Raw genomic sequence first — 15,032 nt, forward strand, 5'->3', positions numbered from 1 at the left:
CCGCCCTAGCCCTGTGCTCCCCGCAGAGCTTTCGCCCCTGGGGCTGTTGCTACACTTCCAAGGGAGAGGTTCCCTTATCGACTAATCAAATAGTCAATGCAAATTGCATTGACTATTCGATTAGCTGATTAATCTAAATTTAACATCCCTATGTAATGACTAATTAGTTATTAGCTTGAAATGCACAAATCATTTACCTGCTGAGGACTGGCCTTGTTTAACCCAGGTAGCAAAAGTCTGGTGGAAGTTCTTGTTCTGCTGGAATGTTACAGTAGCTGGAGAGCCCACTTTTGTAGTGAGCACTACTTTGGTTCCAGTAGGAACTGGGCCTGTTAATGGGCCTACCACAACTTTCTGTGGAGTGGAGGCAGTGGTTGCAGTACTGCTTGCTGTAGTGACTGCAGAAGCTGTTGTAGGTAACTGCTTCTGTTGCTCCAGTCGTTTCTATAGAGATTAGAAGAAAAACTCCATAAATGAAAAGTTACAATGCATGGATTCCACAAAACATGAAAACCTAATTTTTCCAAATCTAAATCCTAAATTATTTAAGAAGACTATATTCCAGATTGCTATCAAGTTATCATAATTGAAACACACATGTGATATTTTAATTTGCTGTAAAATATTTTATTTATTGAAGTTGTATTAAGTCCAGTGTGCTACACAGCACAAAATATTACAAATATGGCCTCTTCAGAATGCTGTATATAATCAATCCAGTTCATTTGTTCACTATTCTTAGAGTAGCAAACAATATGAAAGATCTAAAGGTAGGGTGTTTTTACCATGATAAACTATAATCTGAAGATATATGCCCATATTTTGGGTTTCAATGTGTGTTCATGACTGTGTTCACGATTCATCAATTTCAAGGACAGATGCAAACCTGTATTATACGTAGCTCATTTTTTAATTATTGTCAGCTTTCTTGAATTTAATGCTGGCTGCAACTTTATTTTGCTAATGTAGCAAAGTATCAGAACATCAAGGTATCTCCATTTCTACTTCATCTCATTTACCGTCATCTTCTGACTAAGCCAACCTCTAGACTACTCAAAACCAAAATCAGGAATCCCTTACATACTAAAGGTTTCAAATGCTTTTACTGTCATAAGCAATGGGCTTTTGTACTTGAGAGATGGCTATCTACAAGCAATTCAATAATGCCAACTGTAATATGCATGTTTTCCAATATATTTCATAAATCTTTCATGATGAGCAGTGCTCTGTATCAATTTGACTTTTGACTGCAAGACAGGAAAAAGAGGATAGAATTGCTTATGGACTAACATTATTTCTTCTTATTAGTCACACATGAACAAACAATACCAATAATTTAAGATATAAAATGGCATAAGCGTTAGAAAATAAAGTAATTGGAGGCTTGCTGACTAATGCTGGGCATTTTATTTTATGCTTAGATACTTCTAATACACTATTTCTGGTGTTAATCACTATGGCTACGTCTGGACTGCAAGCCTCTTTCGAAAAAGAGCATCTAGACTACAACCAGTACTTTCGAAAAAGCAAGCCGCTTTTTTGAAAGAGCACCCGGACAGTCTGGATGCTCTCTTTCAAAAAAGCACAGTTTGCACTACTTTTTTCGAAAAAAGGCATTCTTCCTCATAAAATGAGGTTTTCCGTGGTTGGAAGAACACGGCAGGTTTTTCAATTTACTTTCGAAAGAACGCAGCAGCAGTCTAGATGCAGGGGAAGTTTTTTCGAAAAAGGCCACTTTTTTAGAAAAAACCTGTAGCCTAGAAACAACCTATCAGTGAGAAATGTAATGTCTGTAGAGAAGACAAAACAAAAAGGGAAAATGAAACAATTCTGGAAAGATTGTACAATTCTTCATTGTAACATTCACAGTGCAAACATCAACCTGTGATCAGATATTGGGTACTATTAATTATCAGGTTAAAAGCCAACCACCCCCTTCCATGTTTACACCCAGACAAAATCAGAAATGTCCTAATTCTAGCATGAGAACTAATCTGGCCAATTTCACAGCCAACTATGTGCTAAAGCTGCTTTCCACCACATCATGGAATGATTCTGATCTCACCTGGACGCTGTTACTTCATATTTTTCTTTTAAAGGTGGAAGGGAATTTTTTGGGGCACAATCTAAACTGAGTCTACAAAACTGAAATGTAATTATAAAGAAATACCTGTTATAGCCCTGTACGTCAAAATAATTAATGTATTAACCCTGCTGGAAAGGTACAACAAGTGGGGTTCCACAGGGGTCTGTTTCGGGACTGGTTCTGTTCAATATCTTCATCAACTATTTAAATATTGGCATAGAGAGCATGTTTATTAAGTTTGCAGAAGATACCAAGCTGGGAGAGGTTGCAACTGTTTTGGAGGATAGGGTCATAATTCAAAATGATCTGGACAAATTGGAGAAATGGTCTGAGGTAAACAGGATGAAGTTTAATAAGGACAAATGTAAAGTGCTCTACTTAGGAAGGAACAATCAGTTTCACACATACAAAATGGGAAGCAACTGTCTAGGAAGGAGTATGCAGAAAGGGATGTAGGGGTCATAGTGGACCACAAGCTTTATATAAGTCAACAGTGTGATGCTGTTGCAAAAAAATCAAACATGATTCTGGGCTGCATTAACAGGTATGTTGTGAGCAAGACACGAGAAGTCAATCTTCCGCTCTACTTTGCACTGATTAGGCCTCAGTTGGAGTACTGTGTCCAGTTCTGAGCACCGCATTTCAAGAAAGATATGGAGAAATTGGAGGGGGTCCAGAGAAGAGCAACAAGAATGATTAAAGATCTAGAGAACATGACCTATGAAGGAAAACGGAAAGAACTGAGCTTGTTTAGTTTGGAAGAGAGAAGATTGAGGGGGGACATGATAGCGGCTTTCAGGTATCTAAAAGGGTGTCATAAGGAGGAGGGAGAAAACTTGTTCTTCCTGGCCTCTGAGGATAAAACAAGAAGCAATGGGCTTAAACTGCAGCAAGGGAGGTTTTGGTTGAACATTAGAAAACAGGTTCTGTCAGGGTGGTTAAACACTGGAATAAATTGCCTAAGGAGGTTGTGCAATCTCCATCTCTGGAGATATTTAACATTATAGATAAATGTCTCATCAGGGATGGTCTAGACAGTACTGGGTCCTGCCATGAAGGCAGGGGACTGTACTCGATGACCTCTCGAGGTCCCTTTCAGTCCTAATATTCTATGATTAAGTACAGTAAATGACAATATTTAATATATCAGGAGGATCGTCCCAGAATGCTGAATTTGTATATATAGTGGAAAAGTTACAATTATATTTAAAAAATGGCATTATGTGAGCATACTTATTTCCTGTGTTTGGATGTACGCAGACTAACAATACAAGCTTTTTGACAGGTGGGACTACCCATGGCTCCCCCACCTGCTGGGCAGCCAATCGTTGCTGTTTTAGTTGAACCTCCATTTGGGCCGTGAATTCCTCAGCCTTCTTCTGTTCACTAACCTTAGCCTGCTGCTCAACTGCCTGTGCCTTTTCTTTCTCCACCCTGCCAAAGGTAAGCAACCAAAGAGAAAATTACCACTGTACAAAAAAAAAGTATTTCATTTTATCCAATTAACTGATTTTACAAGAATTAGTCTTGCTTCTTAGACTACTTCCTCAAATATTCTAAAGCAAATGAATGCAATGCTTTCAAAGAAACTATTAATCAAGACTGTGGTCTATAGCTATTTTTGAAAGACTGAAAACACCACTTTTTGAATAACACCAACAGCTCAAAACAACAGCACTTTATTGGGTAAGCAATATAAAGATCTAGTTATAACTTTTCCTCTAAAAGTGAAGCAGTATGAATATTCCTTTCATGAGTGCGTATTTTGAGATTTAAAGGCTGACTTGTTTCATTCTTGTTACAGAATGATTTAAAACATTTCTAGTTTAGAAGCAATGTGCATGTCAGAAGGACTCATGCTGCACAGAAATAATCGATTGGCACACAACACTGTTTACTTCATAATGTTGCCAAATGGTGATTTACTTAGATACTACATACTATATTTAAAAAAAACATTTGTGTGAAGGTTTACGTATCTGCCACAATTAAATTAGTTTCTGGCATCACTAGTAACTTGCTCTTTCAACTTTAATTTTGCCCATTCTTTGAAAAGACATCAAAGACAACATAAAAAGCTTAATTTTTTTATTCGTTTTGGGTATCACCCATAGTATGGGCAATATGATTAGAGCCTTTCCTTAATGTGCACACACAAACTAAAATTCTTCATTTAATTTGTCATCTTACCTTTCAGCAAATGCCCTGATCTCCCATAATTCCAATTCCTCTTCTGCTACCCAACTTTCAATGATAACGGGACCTGTTTGCTTGGGTGTTTCCGGCCTCTTTGGCCTCAATGCACTTGATCGCAGGCCCTTCCTCTGAGGTGTAGGAGTTTCTTTAGGGGAAAGTCAAACACTCATTAAAATAAACCAGGAAATAAAATTAAAATCCAAATATAAGTTTATTTAGTGTCAATTTTTACACAAATTCTGTAGTTTTCACAAATGGAGGTTATTCAGAGTAAGATTTTCAGACAAACTCCCATTAAATTCAATGGGAACACTGTTAGGCCAAAGCTGAAGATGTTTGAAAATTCCAACCTACCCGTAAAAGATGTAATCTGAGTATCATTACGTTCCAAGAATCTATATTAAGTAAAACAGAACCACAAGCTATATTTGACTAATGGGAAGCTAGATGCTGAAGTTGTTTTTAGGAGGGCTATTAGATTTTAATCGAACCAGGAGAAAAATATAATTATGTCTATAGTTGTAAAGATCTCTATGGATAGGTTCATTTTAACTTGTTTTGTAAGAAGACATAGCTAGTGAAAAATCAGAGAATGTAAACATTTATTAATTTATTTGTATGTATGTATGTATGTATGTATGTATAGTTGAATCTACAATATCATACAATAGATGTACATATGGAGTTGGGTTAATTTTTTTCTTATTTGATCATTTTCTTTTAACATATTAAGGACAGGATATCCTGCTTATAGAGAAGATTTACCATATATTGTCTCATTAATATTTGCTAATATTTTAGAAACAGGGAAGACTTTTGGCTTTAAGATAATAAATCTAAGAGAATGACTAGATTTATTTATCTAACATAACTGAATGGAGAATGGATACTAATCTCAATTGGTGCAATACTGCCCTCTCCCCATTGGTAGTCTGGGTTACTAGGAAAGTTTAGTTAAATTTATTTCTATCAAATTTATGATGAAGTTTGAAGATCTATAAGCAAACATACCTTTTGGAGCCTCTGGTACACCAATAGGGCAAATGATTTTTCTTATACAGTACTCTGAACGAATTCCGTAGGGGCCAACATCTCTCCGCTTGATTATTTCAGTTGTCGTAATTTCAGTTTCAGATGTTTCTACAGTGATTTAATCCCAATATGATTTATTAATTATGTTACAAAATAAAAGGTAAACAATATGGTAACCAGAGATAAAGCCAGGAAAAGTTGTGGAGAAATAAGTTAAAAATCAATTGAATTTCACAAGCAACTATAAAAGCTATTTCAAATGCCTACATGAACAGGCTCAGATTTCCAAACCTGGATTTTTGCTTATACCTGCATGAAGGCATGTGTACACACAACTCCTGACTTGTGCACATGGAAGTAAGGTATGCACAAAAGAATGCATGCCAATTTTAAAATATGGGCTACTGTGAGGAAATTGAATATTGCAATGAAAAATGGCAGAAATAACCAGAAAAAACCCCAAACATTTTAAGAGATAGTCTGTTTCTAGAAACACAAGAGGTGTAATATCAGAATACATTATTTATCTCACACATTGGCCAATTTTGATTATGTCAAAGAAATATTTAAACACCATCATTCTGTAAAATAATACTATCACCAGTAAGGTGGTATAAAATCCCGGCATTACTGTCTTCAATGGATTCAGAATTTCACCCAAGATGGGGGAATTTTTTCTTAACTTCCGCAAGTAGTGTTTTAGAAGCAACTCTATACTTAGTTACTGGTTTAGATTTTTGCGAAAATTTACAAATAAAAGTAAGGCATTTAGACTGAATAGATTCATCAGTTTCTCTAAGATAATCAAAATATGTAAAATAGCAATTGGTGTAAACCATTTAATGTTAATTTTATATTTTAGCCAAATGAAATTCTAGATAGACTCTCAGGTGACAATATTCTAAACTGACAATAAAAAGTATTTATTTTTAAAAAGGCAAAAGCTTATAAAACATATCACCTGTGCGTGTAGTTCCTCCCCCAGGTGGGGGTTTTGCAGCCATATCGTCCCATCTTAAACATGCCCAGAGTAACCGCAACATAAGGCTCACCCCAGCCAAAGATTTTACCGTTTGAAGTCGATATCTGAAACAAGCCACACAAAAATAAATAAATAAACTAAACACAAATAAAAGTTACATTTTAAACTAAATATGTTAATAATGAACCAAACCTAAGACCTCAAGGATTTTCATTGTACCTCTATTTAGGTAGCACGAACACTTATAATTTCAAAACTTCAGAGGAGTAGCCGAGTTAGTCTGTAACTAGAAAAACTTAACACAACTAATAGTCTAGTAGCACCTTAAAGATTAACAAAACATGTAGATGGTATCAATCTTTTGTGGGGAAAAACCCATTTCTTCAGACGACTTATAATTTTTTCAGCTCCTCAAACTCATACTGCCCTAGGCTTCCCAAAGATTTCCCATTGATGCCAATGTGTACTGAATATGTAGATCAAGGCTGGACATGTGTGAGGTCTCCCCACAACTACATTACACAGCCAGGTAAGATGCTGCACCAAACACTCCTAAATTCTGCACTATTTGTTGTATCCTACAAAAATTTCCTTTATTCCTCATTACACTGGCAAAAACCGTGTACAAGAAACATTAACTAAATATTCTATAGCGTTACAGAGTGGAATTATTTGTATTAGATGGCATACAAGGTCAAATTTGAAATAAAAACTTACACTTTTCTTAAGTAGCAATCGTGTGTGTGTTTAAATGGTCCAGAACAAATTGACAAAGCTAAAAACCTCGCGTTTTCTAAACTAAGATTGATAATTCATAGAAGAATGCATGGCATATATTTGCTCTGAAAATGGCTGCAGCAAGGCAGTCACAAAGTATGTACAGAATGCTCTTACAAAGTGGGTAAAGGACATGTGTGCACAAATACACCTCATTTTAAACCCAAGAGCTGGGAAGCGGAAGGTAGATTAAACATATTTTAATGAAGTAAAGAGAATGTTATCAAATTATTAACATGCAATTGCAGGAATGCCACTATGCATTCGGAGGAACATACCAAACAGGCTGACCCAAAAGAATCCCTTCATCAAATCCCACTCAAAGAGGAAAAACATATGGAATTTAAACAGAACACTTATGAAGGATAGGTAAAGTCAAGGCACACTTGTTTGATATCTAAGCAATGTCTTACAGTGTAGTAAGAATTCAGATTTAGCACAAAGTGATTAACAGTAATTTCTGAAGCTGGGAGTTTACCAGGGACAAAATATGGGGCCTGTCTTAATAAGCTCAGCTTCAAAGTTACATGTTTCTGTAGGTCTATAAACTTCAGTGAAGATTTTCTGCAGTAATCTGCAAATCCCTCCCCACCAGAAAAACTTACTTTTCAGCTTTTTTATAGCAATGATTATGATGATTTCAATATCAAAAATAAAATAGCAGTGCCTGATTGTAATACTGAAGATTTTTCAAGCAACAGTGGTTTATACAAACAGATCAAGAATCAATCAAAAGAAACTTTCATAACATAATTCAGCATCAGTTACTGCTTTTTTGAAATAATAGATTTTGGTTACCTTTTAAGGTGAAGATAGAGCAATTAGAATGATTCCTGGCAAGCATTTTGTCATTAGAAGAGACTAAAATTGTTAAGATGAGTCTCATTAAGACCTTGATCCTGCACCAGTAAAGTTAATAGAAATTTTCTCAATTGTCTTGAATGGGAGCAGAACCAAGCCCTAAAGCACATAAGTCTGTGTGGACATGCAGTGGAGATATACAAAATTGTGGAAGAGCTTTAGCAGGCAAATCTACAATACACCATGTAACATTCAGGCCCACCTGTACAAAGGGTTTTGTGTTAAAAAAGAAAGCTCACATAAAACCAAGACAATTAGGACGTTGAAAGAAATTAAGATTCAAACCAAGCCTTCATACACAAAAAAAATGTTTAAACATGGTTAGGGCTAAAGGTGTATTACAGCATCTCTTTCATCCACATAGGGTATCAAAAGTAAATTTATAATGACATTTTAAACTTAATAGAAATGGTGTCTACACTTAACTTTTTCTAACATTTCCCACTGCTGCATTTTTCACCTATGCGAATGCTAGTATAGTCTGGCTTCTATTTTTATGCATTGTTTCTAATGTAGATAACTCTACTGAAAGAAAAACATGGGGCTTTAGAAACGGTAATATTTTCTCCAATGGTCATCACAAAAACAGTAGACCAAAAGAAAACATTATAATGTAGCTGAGCCACAACCCTGTTTAAATATGATTATTTCTGTGTAATAAACCACCTCAAAACTATTTTGTTCCAAGGCGTTATTTCACATATTCACTGATTATAGGAAAGACTGAGGCTACATCTCCGCTAGTCTTTAAACAAAGCCTGAGAAGCAGTTCCATTTAAACCTATTTTTACCTTTTTTGACTAGTGTGGACAAGATCACTTTTCTTGAATGGTAAACCTTGCTATAACACTGCTTTAAACTCTGGTTCTATGTTGTTTGGATCCATTCAAAAAGTGGCAGCTGAGGGCTTGTCAACGTCAGAACTAGAACACAAATAAATAAGGGCTTGTCTACACCAGGAAGTTAATGCACAGCAAGATAGGGTGTAAATTTAAAGTGCACTTGCTTCCTCAGCACTATCTCTGTATGCAAACATTCTTATTGAAACCAAAAGCACCAGGGAGGTAGTGCTGGAGTAGCTAGTGTGCTGTAAATTTGGAGCATAATTTGCTGTGCACTAACTTTCCATAAAGTCAAACTTTATATCACCTGTAATTTACACCTTCAGTGAATTCAGTGCAAGCTGGTGTATGGATGCTTATTATGCGGAAGAAGAATGATTCATGTATTTTGATCCACCTTAAATCAATAAAAATTACCTCTTGCATGCATTGTGTATTGCTTTTACTTTTACAATTAACTTTACCCCATCCCAAATTCTTTTTTTAAAAAAGGAAACATTAAGTATGTACCTCCAAGTGATACCAAAAGTTGGTCTTGGGGATGGATATGGCCAAATATCCATGGCAGGTTTTGCATTGTAGTTGAAATAGGGAACTTCTCTGATCCCTCCTCTTCTGGCCAACTTTTTTAAATCATCATTGGGTAAAACAAATATACTCTTTTTACTGCTTTTGGTAACAAATTTTCTGTAAGATGGCAAGGCTGTTCCAGAACGAGTCTTTTTGGGTCTTGAAAATTTCATTAACTTCACTTTGTCCTTTGTGGAATATTCTTTGCTCACAGTCATGGAAGTCACCAATGTGCCGCCTGGAGTAGTTAATGAATCAGTTACTGTTGTAGTAATCACAGTTTTACTGTGCTCCTGTACAGAGATGACATCTATATTGCTGTCTGCAGCAGGTTTGGTAAGTTTAGTAACAGTGGTAGTGGTAGTTACAGTGGAAATGGCACAGTTTTCTGTAGATACTGTTTGTTTATCATCCTTGAAGGTTGACAAGTCTGCTACTTTAAACACAGTTTTGGATTCTGTGGAAACAGTTGATGTTGTGGTGGTCACTTCTGTAATAACAGTTTTTGTTTTATTTTCTCCATTGATATTTTCAACTTTATTATGTGTCTGCTGGCCATTCTGATCAGTAAAGTCGCTACTCAAGCTAGATTCCTCACAGGAAGTTACTGGTGAAGGTGCAACTTCCTTATCCTCAATAGCTTCCGTTTTCATGGATTCTGCTTCACTAATCGTGTTATTTTCATTAGAGGAAAGAATTGCTTGTTTAGAAGCATTATCAACAAACCTGGAGCTTTCAAGAGAATGCTGCTTTTCTCCAATATTTTGCAAACATTTGGACATTTTATCTGAAGGCAGCAGACACTCTGCAGATTCACCACCACTCTCTAGAGAACTTTGCAAACATAATTTAGTATTTAAGTTATTTTTTAAATCTGTGTCTTCCATAGTGACATCCCCATTCATGAACGGCTTTCCGGAAGATTCTTTAAGAGTCAATGGCTTTATTTCATATTCAGGAATGGATTTACTAATATTATTGACTTTAGGTTCAATATCACTCCCTGCCTTAGTATCACTACCGTCTTTCATTAAGCATTCATCCTTTGACAATACCTTAATCTCACTGTTTTTGCCATTAATTTGAAATGCCACTGACTTCTCTCTCTCCACTGTAGTCTCAATTTCTCCATTTTTATTGTTCTTTTTGTCAGTGATGCTTTTTAGATGCAGCTGATCAAGACATTTGTTTATGGTACCCGCTTCCATTTTCTGTTCTTGACTTTGCTTTTTACCATTGGCTTCAGTGATAGAATTCAATAAATCATCACCAACATTTATTTCATCCATGTGTTCAGGAGTTTGGCTGTCAGGTGTTTTTTCTAAGATTAGCTTGGTTTTTAATGATTGTTTCTGATCAAATAAAATCTTTTCACTTTTACCATCAGTGTTTTTCTGAGCATTATCATCTTTTCCCTCTTCATCTTCTTGCGGGGACAATGGTTCAGAATGGCTTTTCAGTGTGCAATTATTTTCTGGGTCATGGACCTGTTTCTCAGATTTTTCTTCTGAGGTTTCTTTTTCAGCAATGGGCTGAATGTCTGTTTCACAGCTGTTTTCAGATGCCATTGGCTGTAATAGGTTCTCACATTCACTCTGAGATAGTGTTGTATTCAATATTTTTCGTTCTGAAAATTTTTCACTGTTTTCTAAGGTATCACACTTGCTTGTATCTTCTCTGTTTGTTTCTTTTAAATCATCCAGGAGGAGGTTCTCACACACACTCTTTTTAAGAACCTCTTGTCCTTGACTATTATTAGTAGCAATTGGTTCAGAATCACCTTCTTTAGTGATGTTCTGAACTGAGCTTTGAATCTCAGATATATCATCCAGTACTTGCCCTTCTCTTTTTGACTGTCTATCTATGGAAGACAAAGAAGGCCGATCTAGGTCCCTGGTTTTGGTACAAGGTGTACTGCTGGTTGGCAAGCAGTCCTGAACTGAATCCTCAATTTGGATCTTACCTGTTACATAGGTTCTGTCTTGGGGAGACATGTCAATATGGCTTCCTTCTTTTACTTTAGTTGTTTGTGGCTCATCTATGTTTTTCTGTGGACTCACAGATCTACTGCCTACAGATTTAGAATTAGCTTCCAGTTTCATCCTTTCTAGGCGCTGTTTTTCTTCCAGTGTAAACTGTTTTACTCTCCTTTCAAGTAGTCCATCTAATTTTGATGTTTTTACTTTTCTTTTGTAACAAGTCCTTAAGTGAAACCCTTCACTGACATTGATTAAATCTGCTTTAGAGTGAATATCCTCATTTTTTGTGGGGGATTCAATTTTAATATCATCTATCTCCATGGGTTCTTCCTTGATACTTCTATTTTCACAATCAACTTCTCTTTCCACTGTGAACAATAAATATTTTTGTATCATTAGGACCTCTTAGTAATAACACAATGCAATAAATAACTTTCATTTTTACATTACATTGTAAGCAATAACTGCATGTACAGGCAGTCCCCAGGTTACGTACAAGATAGGGACTGTAGGTTTGTTCTTAAGTTGAATCTGTATGTAAGTCGGAACTGGCATCCAGATTCAGCCGCTGCTGAAACTGATCAGTTTCAACAGCGGCTGAATCTGTACACCAGTTCCGACTTACATACAGATTCAACTTAAGAACCCCAAGCGTCCCCAAGTCAGCTGCTGCTGAAACTGATCAGCAGCTGATTCCAGGAAGCCCGGGGCAGAGCAACTCTGCCTCGGGCTTCCTGTAGTCAGCCGCTGGTCAGTTCCAGCAGCGGCTGACTTGGGGACGCCTGGGGCAGAGCAGCTCGGGTGCTGCTGGGTTGCTCCAGTAGCGCGGCCGCTCCTCGGCGCTACTGGACCAACCCAGCAACACCCCAGCTGCTCTGCCCCAGGCGTCCTGATTCAGCCGCTGCTGAAACTGATCAGCAGCAGCTGAATCAGGACTCCTGGGGCAGAGCAGCTGGGGTGCTGCCGGGTTGGTCCAGTAGCGCCAAGGAGCGGTGCTGCGGGACCAACCGGCAGCGCCCCACCTGCTCTACCACAGGCCCCGGGATTTGCTCCACGTCTCCCTGGTCTGCTGGGGTGGGGCACTAGCTGCGTCCCCCCCAGCAGACCAGGGAGACGCTGAGCAAAGCCGCAGAGGACCCGGGCCGGACCCGCGGCACTTCCAGATCAGCTGGAAGCGCCGCGGGTCCGGCCCTGGGTCCTCCGCGGCTTTGCTCAGCGTCTCCCTGGTCTGCAGATCAGCTGGAAGCACTGTGGGTCCGGCCCCGGGTCCTCCGTGGCCCCGAGTCCTCCGCGGCTTTGCTCAGCGTCTCCCTGGTCTGCAGACCAGGGAGACGCTGAGCAAAGCAGCGGAGGACCTGGGACCGGACCCGCGGCGCTTCCAGATCAGCTGGAATCGCTGCGGGTCCGGCCCCGGGTTCTCCGCCGCTTTGCTCCCCGTCTCCCTGGTCTGCTGGCTCCCCCAGCAGACCAGGGAGACGGGGAGCAGCTTTTCTCGCCCCGGAGGAGGCGGGCGGCGGGACCAGGCGTCCCGCCGCTCCAGTCCTCCGGGGCTAGAAAATCCCCTTTTGTAACTGCGGATCCGACATATGTCGGATCCGCGTAACTTGGGGACTGCCTGTATAGCATTATACATTTTCAAAGGGCAACACAACCATTAACTGGAATAGAAAAAAAAAATTAAGAAATGTACATACAGTACAGTACTGTTATATAGTAATCATTTCACTATCTAATTTACAGAAAACTTCACCTGAGACTCTCAAAACTGAAAAAGATTTGTTAAGATTACTTGTGCTTTAACATAACTGGAGGGAGAGAGTACTGAACATATATTTAATAATTGAAAAGGCACGCTTTGTGAAGCAGCATTTTGAAAACTCAGAACTTGTTGATCAATTGTATGGTAAAATGCATGTAACAGCCTATGTTCGCAACGTTGACATGACTGACGTGTGTTTCCCAGATTTATCTGGGAAGTAACTCAACCAATTTCTCAAAAAGAAAAGTAATGCTGATGCCTTAGCCAGATGTCAAAGAAGCTAATGGACCATCATCTATCAAGTAGCCATTCTTAGGCAAAAACGGAGAGCAGGAAAAAGATCTGAATCTTAATGAAAAAGCATGAGGTCTCCTTCCTCTACCACTTCCCCATCTCTTGGTTCTCAACTGAAAATGCCTTTGAAAAAAGGACTGAAATTCTAACATGGAGGGGCTAACACCCCAAGAAGGCCTCTTCTTTCCTTCCTTCTACCTATCTTAAGCTGCACACTTGAGAAGGCAAAGGCAAAAGCCATTGGATTCTGGGGGAGGGTTCCTGGCTTGAAGACTCTGGCCAATAATGTTGTTCAAAGCACGTGGTGAGAAACTTTACTTGAAACCTAACACAATTTAAGTTTAACAAAATGAAGACAGTTATCTTTATTTTTCTTGTAACCATTTCTTATTCTTACAACTCAATTTTGTACTCACTTAAAATCTCTATTGTAGTTAATAAACTTATTTTCTTGTTTTATCTAATCCAGTATGTTTAACAAAGTGTCTGGGTGACTCCACTTATGGCAGTAAATTGGTGTATATGACTCCCATAAAAGAATAATGGATTTAATATATTCATACTCTCCAGGAAAGGGATGAGTAGTCCAAGACATTTCTGCAGAAAAATCTAGACCGGGAGTGTATTGGGGTCACTTTACACTATAACCCAAGCTAGTGAGAGCCAGAGTGTAACCCAAGTGTGGCTGGCAGGCTGCAGTTATACAAAGACACTCAGGGTGTGACTTGCAGGCTGGAAGACTTTGTGAGCAACCCAGATGGGAGCTGCTACCCGTAAGGGATTATGTAAGGCACCCAAAGGTGCAGACAAGGATGAAAGAGCCTCTTATTGGTCTGGACGGCACCCTAGTATGTCACATTCAGATCTGAAAAAAGTGTCAATATTACCTTCCTCTTTTGCATGATCTAAGTTTTCAGAATTCATACTAATTTCCACTTTTTCTTCGCTTATTTTATTTTCTTCCTTTATTTGGACTCTCTCCAACGTCTCGGAAGTTTCTATTTCTGCTTGGTCCTTCTTTTGTGGATCATGGGACTCTTTCGTTTTTTCTTTAGAAGAATCAGTCTCTATTTTCACTTTTGCCAGACTTTTTCTTTTGTCCAATTCACACTGATTTTCAATGATGACATCATTCTTTGCTATTATCAATAGATTAGAAATGTAGAAAGTTTTCAATGTTCTAACTTGCTCAGAATAACTGTTATTGACTTTATTTCTTGCATTTTAGACATGTACAATATTTTACCTTTTCTATCCTCCTGTTAGTAAAATGAACCGTGTGTCATGGTTAATATGTAGAAACCATGTAGACTACATAGAAACACGTCAGTGATACATTCAAATAAGGGGTTCAAATATTGAATATGTACGTGTATGTTATGGGCCCAATCACGGAAAATAATAAAAATTCCATCCACCGCAGGCTCAGTGTCTTTAGTGACTCTTTAAAATTCAGATCAGTGTTTTTTGCAGCCCAGTGGGAAATACTTTAAAAGGACATCATTTCCAGAAAGAACTAAGCACTCACCCCCTGAAAATCTGGCCTCATTACCCAACTTGCAAACATTTTGTGCCTGATTTTCACTCTGCACTCCAAGAGTCAACAGTAACTCAACCTAGCAATTACCAAGGTAACTCACAGGCCGTGTCCATA

General features: G+C 38.2%; 1 protein-coding gene across 18 annotated transcripts in view; it reads right to left on the reverse strand.

Annotated features, from left to right (window-relative positions):
• The window catches only part of BPTF (bromodomain PHD finger transcription factor), a 101,179-nt gene that overhangs the window by 29,091 nt on the left and 57,056 nt on the right, over positions 1-15,032 (reverse strand). For 13 of the 18 annotated variants that reach the window (XM_075903934.1, XM_075903932.1, XM_075903926.1 and 10 more), the window contains 7 exons: positions 14,266-14,517; positions 9,287-11,693; positions 6,276-6,400; positions 5,294-5,422; positions 4,277-4,427; positions 3,397-3,520; positions 198-444 (listed from right to left, as the gene is read on the reverse strand). In XM_075903934.1, the coding sequence (XP_075760049.1) occupies positions 198-444; positions 3,397-3,520; positions 4,277-4,427; positions 5,294-5,422; positions 6,276-6,400; positions 9,287-11,693; positions 14,266-14,517 (3,435 nt within the window). The remainder of the gene's footprint in view (positions 1-197; positions 445-3,396; positions 3,521-4,276; positions 4,428-5,293; positions 5,423-6,275; positions 6,401-9,286; positions 11,694-14,265; positions 14,518-15,032) is intronic. The other 5 variants (XM_075903942.1, XM_075903937.1, XM_075903935.1 and 2 more) reach the window with 1 other exon arrangement.

Source organism: Pelodiscus sinensis, chromosome 20 (genome assembly GCF_049634645.1).
Source record: "Pelodiscus sinensis isolate JC-2024 chromosome 20, ASM4963464v1, whole genome shotgun sequence".
In the NCBI taxonomy this organism is placed as follows: Eukaryota; Metazoa; Chordata; order Testudines; family Trionychidae; genus Pelodiscus; species Pelodiscus sinensis.